Source organism: Chaetodon auriga, chromosome 2 (assembly GCF_051107435.1).
Source record: "Chaetodon auriga isolate fChaAug3 chromosome 2, fChaAug3.hap1, whole genome shotgun sequence".
Taxonomy (NCBI): Eukaryota; Metazoa; Chordata; class Actinopteri; order Chaetodontiformes; family Chaetodontidae; genus Chaetodon; species Chaetodon auriga.
The window spans coordinates 17,451,808-17,471,533 of record NC_135075.1 but is presented as its reverse complement, the minus strand read 5'-3'; the positions used below and the strand labels follow the sequence as shown (position 1 = coordinate 17,471,533).

At 39.4% G+C, this 19,726-nt stretch overlaps 1 protein-coding gene across 3 annotated transcripts; it reads right to left on the bottom strand.

Moving 5' to 3' along the window:
* Positions 1-1,854: 1,854 nt before the first annotated feature.
* On the bottom strand, positions 1,855-18,021 carry fkbp5 (FKBP prolyl isomerase 5). 3 transcript variants are annotated; one of them, XM_076759195.1, is made up of 11 exons: positions 17,978-18,021; positions 12,404-12,536; positions 12,075-12,219; positions 11,264-11,406; positions 9,772-9,886; positions 9,500-9,656; positions 7,668-7,758; positions 7,373-7,456; positions 7,101-7,286; positions 6,746-6,985; positions 1,855-5,230 (listed from the first exon to the last, which is right to left on the bottom strand). In XM_076759195.1, the coding sequence occupies exons 2-11, from the start codon at positions 12,506-12,508 to the stop codon at positions 5,129-5,131; spliced, it is 1,368 nt and encodes a 455-aa protein (XP_076615310.1). In that variant the 5' UTR covers positions 12,509-12,536; positions 17,978-18,021; the 3' UTR covers positions 1,855-5,128. The 3 variants fall into 3 exon arrangements, with proteins under 3 accessions (XP_076615310.1, XP_076615292.1, XP_076615300.1); XM_076759177.1 differs by lacking the exon at positions 17,978-18,021 and adding an exon at positions 16,939-17,208; XM_076759185.1 differs by lacking the exon at positions 17,978-18,021 and adding an exon at positions 16,598-16,678.
* Positions 18,022-19,726: the final 1,705 nt, after the last annotated feature.

Genomic DNA, 19,726 nt, shown 5'->3' with positions numbered 1-19,726 from the left:
TAAAAGAGAAACTAACCTGTTGGCTGTAACAGTCAGAATCAGAAAAATGCTATTTTTAACAGACATACACAGTAGATTATATTTTGACTGTAGTCTCAAATTTGAACTTGTGTAATTATAGTTTTTATACAGAACACTCATTTATCAAGTTTCTGGTTAATGTTTATATAATTTTGTATCTTTTTCATATCGTATGTCATTTAAATCTGTGGCAATAGTTGCCTTTAACACAAAAATGCTGTAATATGACATTTTTCCCATTTAATGATCCATCTGAATTTGTTTTTTGAAAGGAAATGTTGTCAAAAGTGATCTGTGGCAGAAGTTCTTTGAATTCATGTTCAAATTGAATTCAAGTGTCTCATTTTATATTGCCTATGGATAATACATCATGAACAAACAGTTGGCTAATGTTTTACCTATTCGTGAGATTGAATGATGATGGGATTTGTATGTAAAAAGTTCCTTTTATGATTTTAATGTTATTAAGCAATGTACCATTCTTTGAATATTATCTATGAATGAGGTGATGATCAGGTATTAATGTGATTCAGTATTAATAAGCATCATGTTCCATGTTTTCATCTCATAACCAGACTCAGCATGAATGAGGAAGAATCAGTACTTAACGTTTGATGAATTAATTAGATCAATATGGACAGTAATTCAAGTAAGCTATTAATCGTTTACAAATGTTCAGTAATGATCAGTTTACCAGTTTGCTGTTGTAGTCCTGATCACATTTTACCTTTGTTTAGCCCATGAGGATTTCTAAAATAAAATTCTTAATAAAATGTTAGTAATTCACAGTAATTTGGCAATAATTGAAAAATGATTTTGCTTTGTGCTACAGCCCATTAAAGGGATCATGATGAATAAACTGTTGTGTCTTTGGTGTTTGATCAGATCTCATGATTTCCATCAGCTGTTGGTGTTTGTCCAGTGGTCTTAGAACTGTAGATCTGCAATTTACCGCTTTTGTTCCGCACTTTGATGACTTCAAAGCTGAGGCTGTAGGGTACACTGGACTATCCTTTCCACAAGGAGAGGAGATAATGCACAAATCCTTGCAACACTTACAAATGTAAAATGACCACCTTTGCACTTTGATGACTTCAAAGCTGAGGCTCAAAGTTCACTCTTGACCTTGACATGAGGTCCATTTAGTAGCTGTTCTGTAGCTTTCAATCATACCATAAGATCTTCATTCTTAGCTAAAACAGACAAGAAATGCTCAGAAAAATGGAAGTTTGAACATCTACAACTGTATGATAACTGAGCGAGCTCCATGTCCTCATGATGATCGTGCAATTATATGACCAAAGGCTCCAGAAACTGTTGTTTTCAGGGTCAACTGTAATGTTTTGGTTCACTCTCACCATGTTTTCAGTGAAGAAGCTCTAAAAGCCCACCATACACCACCCACTCAGCACCGAATATTGGACTTACAAACACGAATCTAAATGAATGATCATGTGGATGTAAAATAATGATCAGATGTAAAATAATGTGGCAAATGTAATGTACAGCTGCCATGAGCTTAGATCTGCTGGTATGGGAGAGAATACCTGGCTAAACCTGAGTGTGAACAATACAGTCAGTATAAATGAGTAGCTTTCATTCACATTTATGATGTGCTATGTCAAAAATAATGGAACTCTTCATAAATCTGGGTATGTATCTCCTAAAATACAGCACTGAAAGAAAAGAAAAAGCTGGAATCACAAAATCTCTTGCCATAAATCATGTTCAGGCAGTCAATTTTGATGTTTAAGTATCATATTAGATTCATTCAAACGTCTCCACAATTTGTTACACTGTCAAATATTGACCTTTAACTCAAAGAAGGACATCTTTCTTTTAATGCAACTCGGATTTATTTAATGCTTTTAAAGTGCAAAAAAATAAAAAAATATATAAAGAAGACATGAACAAAGGTACCTTACATAGTTTTTTGTCAGAAAATATTTCTTTTGCATAAATGCCAGTTTAAAACATTGACCACATTTTGCTTCATAGGGTGAAAATCTTTTGAATATATGTAAACATATTGTATGACACAACACTTCGGCTAATAGAACCAGTCTCACATGGACCATGCTGCAGTTTAACCAGCTGCATTTTATCTTGTTTGTTTACGTCAAAATTGTCCAAATAATTCCTTAACATTCCTTTTTTGTCCCGTGGACATGTTTGATTGTGGATTCCTAGTCACTTAGAGGCCTGGAAATCTTTTTGTAGTTGACAGCGGGGGATAAATATTCAGTATATTAAACACAATTTCAAATTGCTAGAAAAAGTACTTCATGCTCTTTTCCACTGTACAAAATATTTGAATGTTTAGAGCCAGCAGTACTTGAAAACGTTAAGCAGTAAGCTGTTTAAAAACCTTGCTAACATACAACAATATATATTAACACACACACATACACACCGTTGATTTTTTTTTTTTTTTTTACACAAAATATTTAAGACAGCTAAGGTTTTCATTCTGAAACAACCAATGTTTATAAAACATGAAGATTATTGTCAAGATCCCGACATTTCATGAAAAGATAACAGTGTTGACTTGACTGTCTCCAAAGTGCATCATTGTCCACTATCTACCAACATTCACACGCTAAGAGAAAAAAAAAAAAAAAAAAACAGATGCAGTGAAATAAAGAGACGCCTGTTTTGAGACTGAGGCAAAAAGAACTGCACAGATATAAAAAGATGTCGATGATCACATGACCAGGGTTGATGAAATTTGTGAAAGACTGAAAGAAAATTGTGGTTTTGACGATATTAAAGCTTAACTGCAGTTTGTGTGTCCCTCGCCCACTTGCACTCAAATACAAAGGCGGGCCTGTATTCACCTGTTGAATGAAGATTTTCTGTGTGTCGACAGATGAAATACACCACAAGTCCAACAGAAGAAGACACTTTGAGCCATCAGTCACGAAAAATCCACCAAAGCTCAGAAACATTTCATTTTTGTCTAAATTTTTTGAAGGTACCACCAGATTAAACTGTAGTTAGGCCTTAAAAAACATGTTATCGCTCCCATCGTCAGCTGCTTGAACAACTACAATACCAGACTAACTTCACTGTTTGTGTCGATAGATAAAACGCAAGATTTCAACAAATGAATAATGACTTATCGTGCATCATGAATAAATTACTTTAGTGCATGACTGTGGTCTTCTCCATCTCAGTAAAACAATTCCTCATCTTTGCAGAAAACAAGGGACTAAATCTGAACTGTATTTCTGGAAATAATCTCTCTAGAGCGCAGTTAAGCTTCTATTAGGCTTCAAAATAGAAGTGCTGATTTGGCTTTATAGATAGTATTTCAATGTCAAAAATTAATCCTGTATTAATTCAGCTGTTACTGGCAACAACTAAATACAGCGAATAGCGAATTTGCCAGAACACCAAAATTACAGACTTATGTTTTGGTATAATTTCACGTCTATAGTTTGTGCTTTCTTCAGATTCTACTCTCTGCCTCTCCGCTGACTGATGTTTGGAGGAGACTTCTTTTTATGAATCCTGGATTCTGTATTTCTGTAATTTCTTTTTTTGCCCAACAAATTAAAATAATGAATGCAGACGTTCTTACACTATGATTATTTTTTATGAACCAAGGCTAAGTGATGGAAAATCTGCTTTTCTTACTCTTGTGTCACAGCAGTGAGAGAAAGAGTGGCAGCGGGGGAAGGACCCAAGGGCAGACAGTCGAGGAGGCTGCAGGAGGATTTCAGTGGTTTATTGAAGAGTCAAGGCTTACAGGCAGGCAGACAGACAGGCAGGTGAAGGTAGGCAGGCAGACAGGCAGGTGAAGGTAGGCAGATAGGCAGGCAGACAGGCAGACAGGCAGTTAGGGAGGTAAAAAGCAACTGGGATGAAGTGAGAAGGAGTGAACGAAAATGGGTTAAAAAGCTGGGGAAAGCAGAATTAGGTGGGCAGGTGGGCGATGAAGGTCAGGTAACAGCAGGGTCGCGATCAAATAGTCTTTTTTGGCTCCTAATTGAGTGAAATGACCCAGAAGTATCTAAGTGGCAGCCGTGATGAGAGCTGGCTGGAATCTGTGAATGCGAAGGAAAGGTGTTTCAATGCTTTCTTATCCCCTTTACTGTAGGGTACACTGGACTATCCTTCCCACAAGGAGAGGAGATAATGCACAAATCCTTGCAACACTTACAAATGTAAAATGACCACCTTTGCATAATTACGTAGCCTAGCGTAGCTGCAGTCGGATTCTCTTAGCACCAGGGTTGTCCTTATGAAGTCTCCTTCCCATCTTTTCTTAACTTCATGACTTCATTTCCCATCAAAGTCAAGGAAAAGTGCTTAGGAATAGACAAGAGGATGGAATATTTTTCACCTCTGGACCACATTCTAAGGTTGATGAGTGGGAACAGGTGAGTAGGTGGGTGGGGCAGTCAGGTGATGGGGTAAGGGGGGGAAACATCAGGAGGATAGGCAGTAGGAATGTGTGGGAGGGAGGGACAGAGAGGCAGACTGTGACACGTCTGCACAGAAAAGTAGAATTGATCAAATGTTTGTTTAAAATACCACTTAGCTAACGGGGCTTTGTTACACTTCTTATCCAAAGTACATATTGCACATTTAAAAATAATAGCAAGGTTTCAAGTCTGTATCCCAAACACATCATGATACATGCATGCAGCTGCCTAAGACGAGGCTTAATACCAAATGCAAGTCAGAGTAAAGTTTTGGAATTAGAAACACACTGTGGAGGAACATCTCAGCTCTCCTCAGCGGCCTAATGACTAACAAAATGGAATTCCTCTTTGTTTTTCAAGAAATAAATTAGATTTTTTCAAAATATAAGTGGGGGCTAGAAGTGTTCACCAATCTTAACTCACTGATTCTGCAGTCCTAACTCCACGGGAAGGTGCGTGCTGGCAGTTGCACAGTCTGTGTGACAGGGGAAATGCTGTTTGGCTTGCAAACGTCCCTGCTAGCTCTCTGCTTTATATGCAGGAATGGTAACGTTGGATTTTGGGATAAAGAGGTTTGGATTAGAGGCCTTTATACGACTTTGTTCCCGTCTCTGCTCCCAGGGCTTGGAGAGCAAAGAGAGGCATGCTATTCTTTTTCTCCCTTTCAAATGTCACTGTTACGACGGACAGTCCTGACTCCTCCGCCGTCGCTTAATGCCCGTTTCACCATTCATGCCGCTCCTCACGCTCTCATCCCGCCTCCTCTTCGTCTTCCCAGTCTATTGAGGAGAAATGACGCACAAGTGACTACAGCAGTCTAAAATAAACCATTGTTTAAGGCAGGACATTAGACTGATGAGAATAAGTCTGAAAAATAAAAATTTTAAAAAATCATAGACCCCTACATATAACATGAAAATATGCACTTTGTGAGAATGTGACGAAAATCTATTGAATAGAATTCAAAACTGTTAGACCTAACCAAAATTTTTCTACTTAAAAAAATGTTATTTGCACTTTGTCTTGAGAAATGTTGTTCTTTTTTAACAGAGAAGCATCTGCATCAATAGTTAAGAATCAATAAATCCATGCATGACCACTAGAGGTCAGCATAATACTGAAGAAACCACAATAACAGGCAGGAGGACAATACAAAAACAGGATTTACGGTCAAAATGTAACTGAAGCCTTTAAAATAAACAATAAATGACTTATATGAATGTAATGGATTTGAATGAAAGGGCCCTCTCATTAACAATGAAACGTTTTACAGGCCATTTGGCTTGTCGTGGTGGGATGGATCCCATTAATTATATCAATAATTCTAACGGTGATCTACAAAATGGCTGACCATTACCAGATAAAATAATTTGTATGGGAGTCAAATGCATCAGATGTAATTTCCATAACTGAAATACAAGTGAAATTCAACAATTGTGATGTCTAGTCCTTCAGCTGTTTGTTGTTTAAATTCAACGTATCGAAGGATAAATTAATGAAATGGCTCTAAATTATGACATCAGTGGAAAGTGAGAAGTACTGTTTTTGTGGTGCTGATATGTTTTTAATTTGAAAAGAATTTTGGAACTTTGTTTTAAAAGTCCTCCATAAATAAAGTTATCTGTACATTAAACAGCAGAAGGACTGATTCAGTCAGTCAGGAAACTGAAAACAGGATGATTTCTGCAATACCTTTTAAAAAGTGCAGAGCTAACAATATAATTTCCACAGTGTGTGTGTGTGTGTGAGTGTGTGTGTGTGTGTGTGTGTGTGTGTGTGTGTTCCCATGTATTACTCATTGTGGGGACAAATATCTGTTTACACAGTCACATGTGGGGACTCACCTTACTTGTGGGGACAAAATTACTGGTCCCCACAATGTAAATCATTAAATTTTAGGGTGAAGACTGAGGATAGGGTTACGGGCTAGGTAAGGTTAGGTTAGGTATAGGGTTAGGAATAGGCAAATAGTGATTATGGTTAGGGTTAGGGTAAGTCTCCAGGAAATGAATGTAAGTCTATGTAATGTCCCCACAAGTGATAAAAACACAACATGTGTGTGCCCGTGTGTGTGTGTGTGTGTTTGTGTGTGTGTGTGTGTGTGTGTGTGTGTGTGTGTGGAGAGCAAAGTGTTTATAATTAAAAGACATTATATACTGTAATTTTCAGAGTTGTTAACTGTTTCTTCCAATTTAAAATTATTGTAAATATTTAATTCACTCGGTTCAAGAAAAGCAAAGAACGAAGAAGAGAAAAGACAAACGAGTTGGGCTGAGAACTGTGAGTTTACAGACCTTGGCATCCCGTTCTGCAAATTTCTGGAACATGTTGGCGTAAGTCTTCTTGTCCTGCTCATGATGTTCTTTAATCTTGCTCAGGCAGATGGAAATCTGAGCACGAGCTGCTCGATTCGAGGGGTTGACCTGCAGCACTTGCTGAAAGTCTGCCATGGCCAGGCTGAACTCGTTACGGAGGAGCCGTGCTTCCCCACGACGATACAAAGCCTTCTCGTTGCTCTCGTCCAGCTCAATCACCTTACACACACACACACACACACACACACACAGAGTGATCAGTTAAGAAAATATCCAGAACATCAGCAGCTCAGGAAACTGAACGGTGTTTAAACAGGGACCGTCTTAAGCTCACCTTGTTGCAGTTCTCCACCACTTGTGAGAACTCTTTCATCCGCAGGAAACACAACGCTAAATTGAGGTGTGACGTCAAAATAAAGTCCTGTATCCTCTTCTGCTGCTCGATGCCAGAGCCACACTCCATTTCTAGCCAGGAAACGATGCGCTGGTACTGGATAACTGCCTGGTAGTGCTGCCCTGCCTACAGACAGATAATACCAATTTATGACCACGTTGACGTTAGAAATAATCATTTGTTGAGATAAAAGATCAGCACGGGGACTGTACCTTAAAATATTGATTCCCTTTATGCTTAACTCCAGCAGCCAAATCCAGCTTTTCATTCAAGTCCATTTCCCAGGATTCTTTAGCCTTGTGGAGTCACAGTTAACGTCACAGAAAATGAGTAAACACTGGTGTTTCTGTTTCGACTGAAAGCATCTGCAGAACTATGGAGGACTTGTTGAACCTTGCTCAAAGTGTGTTTGAAATTGTTTGTCTTAAATGGAAAAACCAACCAAAACCACACTCATAACCGCTCTGTTTATTTCTCTAGATATAAAAAGAAGAAAGCAGGGCTCACCCTTGTAAAGTCTTTGAGAGTGACTTCGTATACGACGTCTTTGTCTGGTCCAATTTTGTATTCAGGTTTACCTTCACTTCCAAAGCCATACCTATGAAAAAATAAAAAAAAAACCAGAAGTGACAGAGCATGAGCCTGACTGTCAACTCAAAGTTCAGTGTGGGAAATCACGTCTGATTAAAACCTGACACTGATCCATTCCATTGGAATATTCCAAACACTCACTCAGAATGCTGTGATGCAAACGGAAAACTCTTATAAACTGCTAATGAGAACGTGGGTTGGTGAAGATGTTCGGAAAAAAGTGCATCACACAATCGAACAGTTGGTTTCAATACGGCTCCCTTTGTAACCTATTTGTTATGAACGCTCGTTCTAAGGATTAAAACAGAGAGCAAGAGGCTGATGGCTCTTAACTGGATGAAAACATCTACAGGCACAGGGACAAATGTACATACACATTGCCAAACAGACAAGAAGTATTTTGGGAGATACAGCAGAGTGAATTTAGGGTTTTGTGATATTATTTTCTATTTATTTTTGTCTGCACGTCTTTATTCTATTCTTTTATTCTCAGATTTCAGCCTCTGTGCGGGCCGACTGCGTGCTGGCATGAACTCTCAGTATAAATTGTTAGTGTGCAATAAATTCCTGGTACTTAACACCAGCACTTTGTATTGCTTTGCCTGGGGGGATAATGGGGAGGGTTGGTATGGGTGCGGTTAAGACAAGTGATATGATGTGGTTTGGGCAATGCAATGTGCTCTGTTTATCTTTATAATTCCTCCTTATTTTCTATCTGTTTTCTTTTTTTTTTTTAATTAGGGGAACCATATGATGAGGTTTGGGTTGTGCAGTATTTTTGTTCTCTGTGTTTTTTAAGAATCGAGGTGGATTAAGTTCACAAAGAACGGCACATGAATGAATGCTTTCTGTAAGATCAAGTGATAATGATAATAATAATTATTATTATTATTAGCACTCAAATTACTGTCAGCGGCTGTTTCCGCAGGCCGTCACATTGATGAACACTTAAATCATACTGTCAGTAACACTGTAACGCAAACACCCAAACAAGTGAAACATTAAATGTTCACAGTTTAAAATCCACACTTTAACATGTTTATCAGTATCAAACATAAATCCTGCATGCTGCATATACTGTTTATATACATGTATACATGCTAATATTCTCCATAAACACTGACTTCATGGATCTAAATTCATTTTTTACCCATTCAGTGTTTATTTGTTTGCAGTATTCGTATTTGTTTACAGTTTGCAGAAACACTTGACCTATATATAGCCTCTGTATGTTGTTGCTTTTTATATGTATTTATATTTACACTTGTTTTTTATCCACTTGTATGAAGATAATAGTAATACTTTTGTTTTTACCCATCTGTGCTCAGTTTTGTTGTCCTTGTTTCTTGCTGTATATGTATTTCCTGTATTCCCCTATGCTGTTCTTCAACTTCAGAGTCAGGTTCCTTGTCCGTGTGCACATTAAGCTGATTTTGCTGAAATACAACTGCATGTTTGGAAATTCCAAGGGTTTCCTCATTAAAACACCGGTCTCCAAAACCCCATATCAGACAAGACAAAGATGAAAGAGTGTATATTAAAACAGCAAAATGAATATAATCATCGTCCTGCAGAAATCTGACATTAGATACAAAATACGTAATTGTATTTTGGCCTAACTGGTGTAATGAAGGACCACAGCCGAGATAATTACCAGCAATCCCACATAAAGACCGGCTGCCTGTGACTGCACAGAGAGAGCAAGGGAAGTGACAGAGATCACATTTTCAGGTTTGTCAGCAACTTACTTGGGTTTTAAGTACAGTATGCAGCACTCCCCTTTCTGCATCTTGTCCATGGCTCGGTCCACTCCGAGAGGAACACCTTTATCTTCAGCCTCACCGACAATAAAGCTGACGTCCCTGCAGTCAAACAATCTGCCGCCACAGCTTCCTTCCAGGTGCACTGAGGGACATGAATCATGACACACTTTACCCTCTGATGCAACTTTTAATGTACTTGTTATCTGGCAGACTGGCACAATATCAATAATTATCCACGAAGGAAAGAAGCGGTTTACCGTCAACACGTGCTCCATCGTTGGGATTAGTATAACCGTCTCCTTTGACCTTTATCCTTCTTAAGATGCCGCCGTCGTCTGTAAGCATCTCTCCTTCAAACTTGAGTAGCTCCATCTGTTTTGTTGTAAACGTTTGTTTAATCATTGTACTGCTCAAACAGGGATATACAGCAGCACACAAAATTACAGCTCTGCTTAACTTGGTGTAGGTGTAGGAGGAGAAAAACAAATACATAACGAAAAGCAAGTAGGAGTCGACACGTAAGTCAGGGAAATAAAAAAAGAAGAGAAATAACGACTGCTGGAGATACAGCACAGGTAGACTCTGGACACAGAGACACATGTGTATGCATATCATAGGACAAGACAAACACACCATCAGCCGGTTAAGAGCAACCCTTCAACCCTGCAACCCTGTGTTTTATAGCTGCACCCTTCCATCAAATGGAAATATTTTTGGACGTCCTGCACATCAGTTTATACACATTTTCCCAGAATTTAATCATATTTGGCACATCTTTGGAAACCTCTGGATCTCCACTAGAATTTGAAGTAAACTAGTGGGGGTTTGAACAATATTTGGCAGCAAGATTTTAGCATTTGTAAGCTGTATAAAACCATTTAATAAATGGTTTATGGTGCACTACAATGCAGTTATACACAGATGTGAAGACATTTGTAAGTGTTTATTGATGTACAACATCTACAGTAATGATAACTTCTATGAAGACATTTAATACTATCACTACTGTGATTTACTATAATGTCATTCATTATCAGTTTAAGCACCAGCCTAAACATATGGGTGCCCACGTGTACAAATACAGTGATTAACACTTTGATCTGCTTACAAATGCAATACAGTGTCTTATACATAATTTATTAAATGTGTATACACTGTTTGTAAGTGCTAAAAAGGGGCACTTAAAGTTAAGTGTTACTCAAAATTCAATACCTCTGTTAAAAAGTAAATGAGCAACCTGAATGCCTGTGGAGCACATACTGAGCAATCACATAAGAAGTGAACACACCGAACACCCAATTATATGACCCTTGGTAACGTTTGACACAGTTTTCTTATTGTTGCCAATGACACAGAGGGAGTGTTGACAAAAGAAAAATTATAGGGGGTAGAATATTAATTTTAATGACTAAGATGTGTTCATGGGGGGTAACTTGTACAGCAGAGCAGTTGGCAAAATCTCTTTTGATTTTTCTCAGCACTGAATTATAATTATCATTGATTACAGAGGACAGAGAAAGCCTCACTCGTATCCCCACTGTGCTCCACTGTGCTCCAAACAGACTGATAAGAGTTGCAGCTGAACTACTCTGGCTGTTGTACTGAGAGGGATTAAAATAGACAAACCAGTTAATTTTATGACCAGCGAGCTCCATCTGCAGAGACTGACACATGCTCCTAAATTATCAGAGCCCCTCGGTGTGATGCAGAATTAATGCACAAAAGGCAGCACTCACGTGGCACACCTACCTCGAAGACTACTGATGAGCTGGGAGGAATTTTGTTGGGATTACCAGCTATTCCATAAGCATACTCTGGTTTACACAGAAGCGTGCACACCTCCCCTCCCTGCATGGACAACACACCAATGTCCCAGGCCTTCAAAACTTGACCTGGATGGAGAGATGCTGCTGGTTTATAAAAATACTCAAGGGTTATGTAATAATTCAAAGTATAACCATGTGAATATAAAGAAACAGGAACTTGTTCTCTTTCTCGCCCAGAGTTAGATGCGAAGACTGTCATCACTGTAACAGTTAGCATTAGCTTAGCATAAAGAATGGAAACAGAAACAGCAAGCCTGACAAAATCAGCCCACCAGCACCTGTGAACATCATTAATTGACATGTTACTTCTTTTTTTTCTTTTTCTTTTTTTTTAAATCTGTTGAAAAGTGAAGGCGCAGGAATGACAAGCTGTGGTTTTACAAGGGCGTTCTGAGCAACCAGCAGAAGATTCCAGGAAGTTACTGCACCCTGCCAAGAAATAGTCCGGCACATAACCACATAATTGCCCTGTAAAACCACAAGTTGTTGTTTTCACACTTTATTTTTTGTTTGAATTAAACAAACAAGATGTAATGTGTTAATTAGTGAGCTGTAGAAATGCCAGTAGGTGGATTTTGTTGCCACTGGACAGAGCCAGGCTAGCAGTTTTCCCATGTTTACAGGCTTTATGCTAAGAAAAGCTAACCGTCTCCTGACTAGAATCATATTAAAGAGACACGAGAGTCAATGCTGAGGCACCATCGTGTCTGACAGTAATGCATAAAGCCCCCTACCCTTGCCCACATTGAAGCAGAAAGGTTCTTTGCGATCTCGACTGCAGTCAAACTTTTTCCCGTTGAGCAGCTTCCCAGTGTAATGGACAGTCACTCTGTCCCCAATCATTGGCCGGTCTCCATCTATCCCCTGACGCTTCACAACCTGCAGACGGGAAAGACAAGCTTCCAGTTGGACTAACAGAGAACACAGAGGAGGTAGACGCTCTGAGATCCAGGCAGAACAGACGAAAATCATGACCATGCTGTTATGGTGGAACATGAAGTCCTAATCGTGCCTGAAGGACCCATAATAAAACCTTAAAATTTAAAGCAATGATAATAAATACCTTGATAACTCCTTGGTCTTTATTCGGTGTTACATCAATGCCCTTCGCTGCAAACACGGCTGTGGCCGACTGGCCGTCCATAGGCAGGTCCTGATCAGTGGTCATTTCTGCGTGTGGGCATCACACAGTAACACTGTAGAAATGATAACCACACAAGCCTACGTATTAGCAATGTGAGCACCATAAATAACATATCCTCGTGTCTCATGTTTTCACTTTGGGACAAAGTTGCAGCAAGGAAAACGACACAGGAAATATAATTTGCGGAGCCAGACTGGAAAATCACAATCTGACAAAAATATCAATACACGATCTCCATATTCCACCCAGTAAACTTGACTTTTCCCTCCACATTATATAACTTGGAGCTATTTAAGGGCACATGTTCTAAATCCATGTACCATACTGAAGATGTATTTACAGTTTTACTGCAAAAGCCACATTCAACCCAGCTGTATGAGGAGTATTACTTTGGTCTGCAGTTGTGATATCACTCAGCTGTACCACACCTTGTCTGAACTGCCACAGATGAAGTAGTTACATGACTATAAATATGTTAAAGGCAGCAGCGTGTTGCTTACTTCAGTCATTTTATTTTGTAACACACTGCACTCACCAAAGTACAGTACGTTCCAGGCTATTAGTTTATGGCCCTTTGTGCTCTTTGTCAATCTATAAATAACATCCACATCAAGCCGTTACGACGGCAGGACCTAATTTAGATATTTTCAATGTAGATTTTGTAATGAGTATTTCATTCCTGTTCCTCGTGTGCACAGGACAAGTGTGGGCTCCACTACGCTCACAGAGTGATAAAGCTGCACCGCCACAAATACAGTCACGTAATCTCAGAGGCAGGTAAGAATGAATTTGATCATGACTCTTCATCTCAGCGGTGACACACTGATATGTTATCAGAATATGTGGCTACATATGCTCTGATTTTCACAAGTGGTGTTGTGATATAGCTCAAATGGTGTCTCTTTTGGGTCATTCAGGCTGCTTTACTCTTAACTAATACGTTATTTTAAACAGTATTTGAGCTCTACCTGCATGGCCACCACATCCACATAACTATTGAAGGTTGTCTTTATTTTCATGACATCAGTTCTCATCACACATACAGTTAAATACATTGCCACCTGATTGATAAGTATTCTGTCAAAAGCCTGATTTTAATATCATTATCTTGCACTTCTTCTATTTCCAGAAACACTGGGATCAGACGAGATATTTGATACCAATACTCATAATGACAGACAGACATATAGATAGATAGATAGATTACTGCTGCTGCTGTCTCACACCTCCATGTAACAAAAAGAGACACCATGCAGCTTTGCCAGAGCATTAAAACTGTAATGATCTGTTGGTGTTACAGCTGCTAAATGTTGCCTCTGTCATCACAGGGGCAATCGCTGTCGACAAGCATTGTTACTACCTCAGTACACATGGCTGAAGGCATTTTTTTCCGTCCACCCTGACGGAATAATCTTGACATTGTTCGAAGACAATGAAAAAGCAAGTTAGCTATGTTAAGCATCCTGGCAAACAGTATTTGGCAATTATTATCACATGCAACAGCTGAGATGTTAACACTTGCTCGGATAGCATCAGCTGTTTTGAGACGGTGCTGGGATGTTACTAATGCAAGGACTTTTGGCCAGGGCTGTGAAGTAAAGACTGCAAATGAAAATGTAACATCTGCAATGAGAAAACACACATGAGGTGTTTTCTGCTTCTCACAAGATTCACAGCACTGAGGAATGCTGCCTTGAAAAGGATTTAACTTTATTATATTTACAATCTGTACAACATTTTGAGCCTCGCCCTCTAACAGGTACAGAGGAACAATGTCAATTTGGGTTTGAAATGTCCTTTTTCTAAATGTATTAAAGTTAAAAGAAATTTAAAGGGAGCACTGAAAAGTGTTTTAAGTCTTCTGAGGCAGAAATCAACCTGCAATTTGAAAGATGTGCATGTGTTTTGCAAACTAACGAAGTGTTAATAACTAGATAGCTTCATTTTAAAGTGAACATATTGCAAGCAAACAAGATGCAGGTTGTCTCTTAAATTGTTGGTTGTGTGCTTCCAAGCTACCAGTGGAAAGTGATTTATGTAATACACTGTGCTTTGTGTTTGTTTGTGTCGTCTGTGTTACTATATCAATAAACATAAGAGATCATGTCTCGGATGTCGCAGTCTCTCTTCTGCCTGAAGAATTTTACCACATGATACCTTATTGTAGCTCTCGCCCATCATTCAAGCTCCCTGCCCAAGTTTAGGTAATAAATCAGATTTAACTTGTCAATCTGAGTAATGTCCAGCTCATATTTACTGCAAAGCCTCAACACAGTCGAATCAGGGATGGGTTAAGCAGCTTGCTGATCAGGCTGCACTCTAAAATTTCCACAGAGATGCTTTAAGGCTATAAACTTTGCTCAAGGGCAGTGGGTTTTCAAGCTCTCATTCCCTGCATTCGTTTTCTAGATTTTTCCATGAGCTGTCCAGTCCTCACATTCAGGACATCCCAGATGCTGTTGATGACCGTGTGCAAATATTTGGATATCCTGCTGCAGTGACGAAGTTCTTAGAAAGCCTGTATGAAAATGAAGCAGCAGCGGTTGGCCTGAGATGCACCAACCCGGCAATAAGCTCACTGCATTGGATATTGATCAAGGGATAGATTTGAACTCATTTTCTGAGCATGAGAACGGTCTTAAAACTAGGGAGAGCTCAAGTCATGGCACCACCCATGTGCCTCAACCCAGAGGGTAAAACCTTAAAGTCTGTCCCACTGATATCTGCACAATTTATTCTGCTTCTTCAATTGTGCATCACTCTCAAAAATCAAGTGTTCATTTGCTGAACTCTTCAACACAAGCGCAGCACAAAATGTCCGTCTGTGCTGTAGCAACACCTTGTCCTGTGTCTTTTTAAATTTCATGGATTTCATTTTAGATGTAACTCATTGTACGTGCGTGAGTGTGTGCATGTGGATGTGTGTGTGTGTGTGTGTGTGTGTGTGTGTGTGTGTGTGTGTGTCTGAACACAATGTTCCTTCTATTCACAGTTCCCCGCTGGCAAAGCCTGATGGTGTTCACCAATCTGAGACCCCCTCACGTACAATCCAGCTTCCATTTTTTCATTAAAACAAGCAAATTTTCATTATTAAAATTGATTGAAATTTGCATTCACAAGACATCTGATTTTCACCTCATAAAAATGGCCCGCTGAATTGCCATCATCATTGTATTCACATGATTAAAAGTTATTCATTCCATCAACATTATCATTTAACTTTTATCTTTTTCTGTGTGAAAAATGTTATTTTCATGACATGCTGAACCAACTGCTAATAGTTCGGACCCAGATAAAATGTCACGTAGGCTAAACTCCTGCAGAGGAATGCAGGGACAGAGGACAATGAGGCAAAGACCATATCCACAGACACACACAGTCTATGTGTATATCCTGTCTCACATCATTACTCTGCTGCTGATTCATATATGAACGTGTGAGCACACACTGTGCATGACAGACTAATACAATGACATCCTGAAGCAGTCTGACATATCTTTTGCAACCTGACGGGGAGTTAAAAATAAAGCTGGTGAAGTTGGTTTTAAGGACATCACTCTGCTGCTCCAGTGGCACAGGTGGCGCCTGCGCTTGACTGTGAATTTAAGACAGTGACTGACAACTCATCACCTTTTCGCTACACACATTTTCATGTAAAGTAATTTAGTAATTTATGAAGTAATTTATCTTCACTAAATGTCTCCCTGAGGATGTCTGATTCATCTGTGCAACTGTGTCTCGACCTGTGTCCGTGTCAGCAGGCCAACTCCACTTCTGTCCCCCCCCTCCTCTTCTAAACCTAAATAAACGTATCATGACACCCATACATTTGAAGTTGTTCAGAGGCTACCATTATGACCTGTAATTCTCTGCTTGGTCCAAAATGGATCTGAATCAGCGCAGAATGGAGTTAATGTTCCTCATTCTCAGAAACAGGGTTAGACAACCTGTAATTTATGCAGATACACCTAAGCCTAAAGGGATTCTGGATGTAAACTGTTGTCCTCATCTTAAGTCCACTGGGAACCACAGCCAACTGCCACATTCACACACACACTATAAAACACACACACACACACACACACACACACACACACACACAGGGAGTCTTACCAGTCCTTATTTTCCAGCTGTAACCTCAAATGCCCCAGCACGTGTGGCAAATTCAACATCCATCCTAGATCATCTCTGAGACAACCTCAACTGGACAGCTTTTTCTTTCTTTCTATCTTTTTTTTTTTTTTTTTTTTTGACAGGCATAGCTGGCTTTATCATGCTGGGGATTTTTTATCCTCTACATTAAAGGTAAACCTTTATGATGAATAACAAGTGTCCATTTAACTCAGCCAGGCGTGAGCAGAAAGCGCCGGAAAGCCGGTAAACACTATGTCTTAATTAACTCCTTAATTAAGTCTTTCAGCTGCAGAATAGCGGGAATGCATACAAAGACTCACATTTCCTTGCGCTCCTTTCTTTTTTTTTAATGTCTTCCCAGAAACGGCTGGCGACCCGCTGGATTTTCAGTAGATTTTTAGCCGCGTCTATTCCTCCTAATTCACGGCCACCCCTCTCATCTCATGTCCAGGGAACTAAATGTTCTGCCCATGCGTTTACTATGTAGCGCTGTTTTTTCCCCTCTAGCGGCGATAAACGTGCCGGTGAAGTAGCCACATGGATCCTGGACTTCAAAATGACACTGGTGAGGGAGAGAGGCAGAGACGCACAGGGTGGAAAAAAGAGAGAGAGAGAGTGGAGTAGAGTTGTGGGAGGGCGCTTAGTGTAAAATTAAGGGGCAGGTCTTGGAAAGCAGCCACAAAGTAACACAATGTTCCGGCTGTACTGTAGCTGTACCGCTGCCACTGCTGATGAGAACACTGTGTTCCAATAGACACCCTGACCTGTAACCCGTTCCGTGCCGAGCCAGGCCGGGAACAGCCTGTACCGCAGCAGGCTGTTCTCTGCGCTCAGCTGACAGCACATATCATCAACACTGCTGTGTAGCCGAGCCCCAGCCTGCCCGCCTGCCTGCCACACGGACGGGATGTGTAAGCACCGACATATAAGCACAGCACACTGCCCGATAAGACGCGCGGTGGGACGGATTACTGTTTCTGTAAGAGACGGTAAAAACCCCGCTTTTGTTATTTTATTATACCGGAGCTTTTTCTGCTAGAAGTGCAATTGCTGTAACGTTTCTGCAACTTGGGGATTTCGACAAGTGCGCATGCATGTATGCTTTTAATTCTTATTTTTATTATTAGCCGACTGGCTGGTGCTAATTTTCCCAAATTGACACTGTTACAGGGTGGAGATCATTTGTCATCGACTCCCAAATGAACAAATGTTTATATTATTGCGGTGTTTACAGTCATTTCAAATATTTTATGAAAGAACAGCAACACTAAAATACCACGAGTTTAATTTTTAATATTTATAATTGTATACAAATTTAACAGTAAAATGCATTTAAGGATTAAAAGTAAAAGTGCTCACCATGAAGTTCCTGGTTCAAGTGGTGTTATGTGTAATTGTTTATGGAGTGTGAAACAGTTTTAAGGACCACATGAGGATGGTTTTTGTGGTTTCATTGGTTCTTGTTTTGCAAGTCAAATCTTAATCTGCAGAAAATAGTACAGCTGTTTACCAGTAAGTATGTCAAAACTGTAACTCGGCTATTTCCTACCTGAACTGTGACTGTAGCCTAATAAAGCTCTCCATCTTACTAGTGTTAGAGCACAAGTTAAATACTGAAGCCGTAGTCTGGATGGTTCTGGAAATGATATCCTAACCTGACACGAGTGTTGTCCTGTACCCTGTTTGTCTCAAAGACTGGGGTTACAACACTGTCTGTGCAGAGGGACACAGTGATCAGCGGACACAGAGACAGCTCTGTGTATAATGATATTACCACATTATGAGGACTCCAACATCATGAGCACATTTCCGAGCAACATTGGCAAATAGTAGACATTTGGCGCAGGGTGACTGGCACGAAAAACAAAACATATGTGTGCTTTTCATCCATTACAGTAAAAGGAAGTTATTAGAATTCCGTTCATGCATGAAATTTTACAGTTTTGTTTCATTACGGCGGTCGGCATATGTACAGCCAGCAAACCCCCAGTGAGAGGCCATGTAATAAAAGATGGAGTTTAATTTTGTTAAAACTGGCCAAAATGGCAAGTAGTATTGGGACACCTTAATTTTTTACTTACCTCTGTAACTGTGCTAAAGTTTGCCCTCGTTACAACATGCTAGCACTTAGGTCGTTTATAATAAAAAGATAGCTGTTAGCTTAACTCTTGCTTAGCGATACCGTTCCAAGACATTGACTTTATTGTTTAAACATATATCGGAAATGTAACATTTTACAGGCTTAGACATTAACATTAACTGACATTGATGTGAGATGAATAAGGTAGCTAACGTTATCTTAACATAGCTATTCGACAATGACGTTAACGTTACCTAATAACAAATGCTAGCTAGCTCTGCTGATGAACTGCAGATGCAAACACTTTGTAAAGATGAAACAAGCTATAACGTTGATAATGTGAAAAATTCTTAAAGGTACATCTGTTATGACAGACTTTTCAGTAATTACCTATAAATTGATTCAACAGCAACATAACAACAGTGAACTGGCAAGATTGTGAGAAGCCTCAGGGAACGTTCTTTGAACCGTTATAGTTCTACTTTAAAGACGTTTTTTGAGGGTTGCAAAAATAAACTGCAACCATTAATGTTAGCTTGAAGTTATAGGCTAATGTGGCGTAATCATTTCTTATAATTTGAGGAAGGAGTATAATGCATCATATCTTATGTTATGCTCGTGCTTTAATGTCAAATCTAAATCTAGAAAGAAATTAGTGCAGCAGTTTTTGCAGTGACACATGCTATCATTTTATTGCAAGCAAAGCACCGGTATGTGAATACTATAGTGAAGTTCAAAGCGCTCACTGTGAAGGATGGTCCCTGTCAAAGTGCTGAATCACAAGTTAAAGCCAAAGTGTTAAATGACAAGTTAAAGTAATCAACCTGGTCCAGGTGCAGGTATGTGTAAGTACTTCTAGGAAAGGTAAAGCATCATCTTTTATGAGCACCTGTTTCACAGTTCAAATCTTAATCTGCAAAGAAAACAGTGCAGCTATTTTGCAATAACCTACACTATAATTTTGTCTTCCATTACTTCCTACCTAACCTGTTACAGTAGCCTAATTAGACTTTCCATCTTCGTATTTA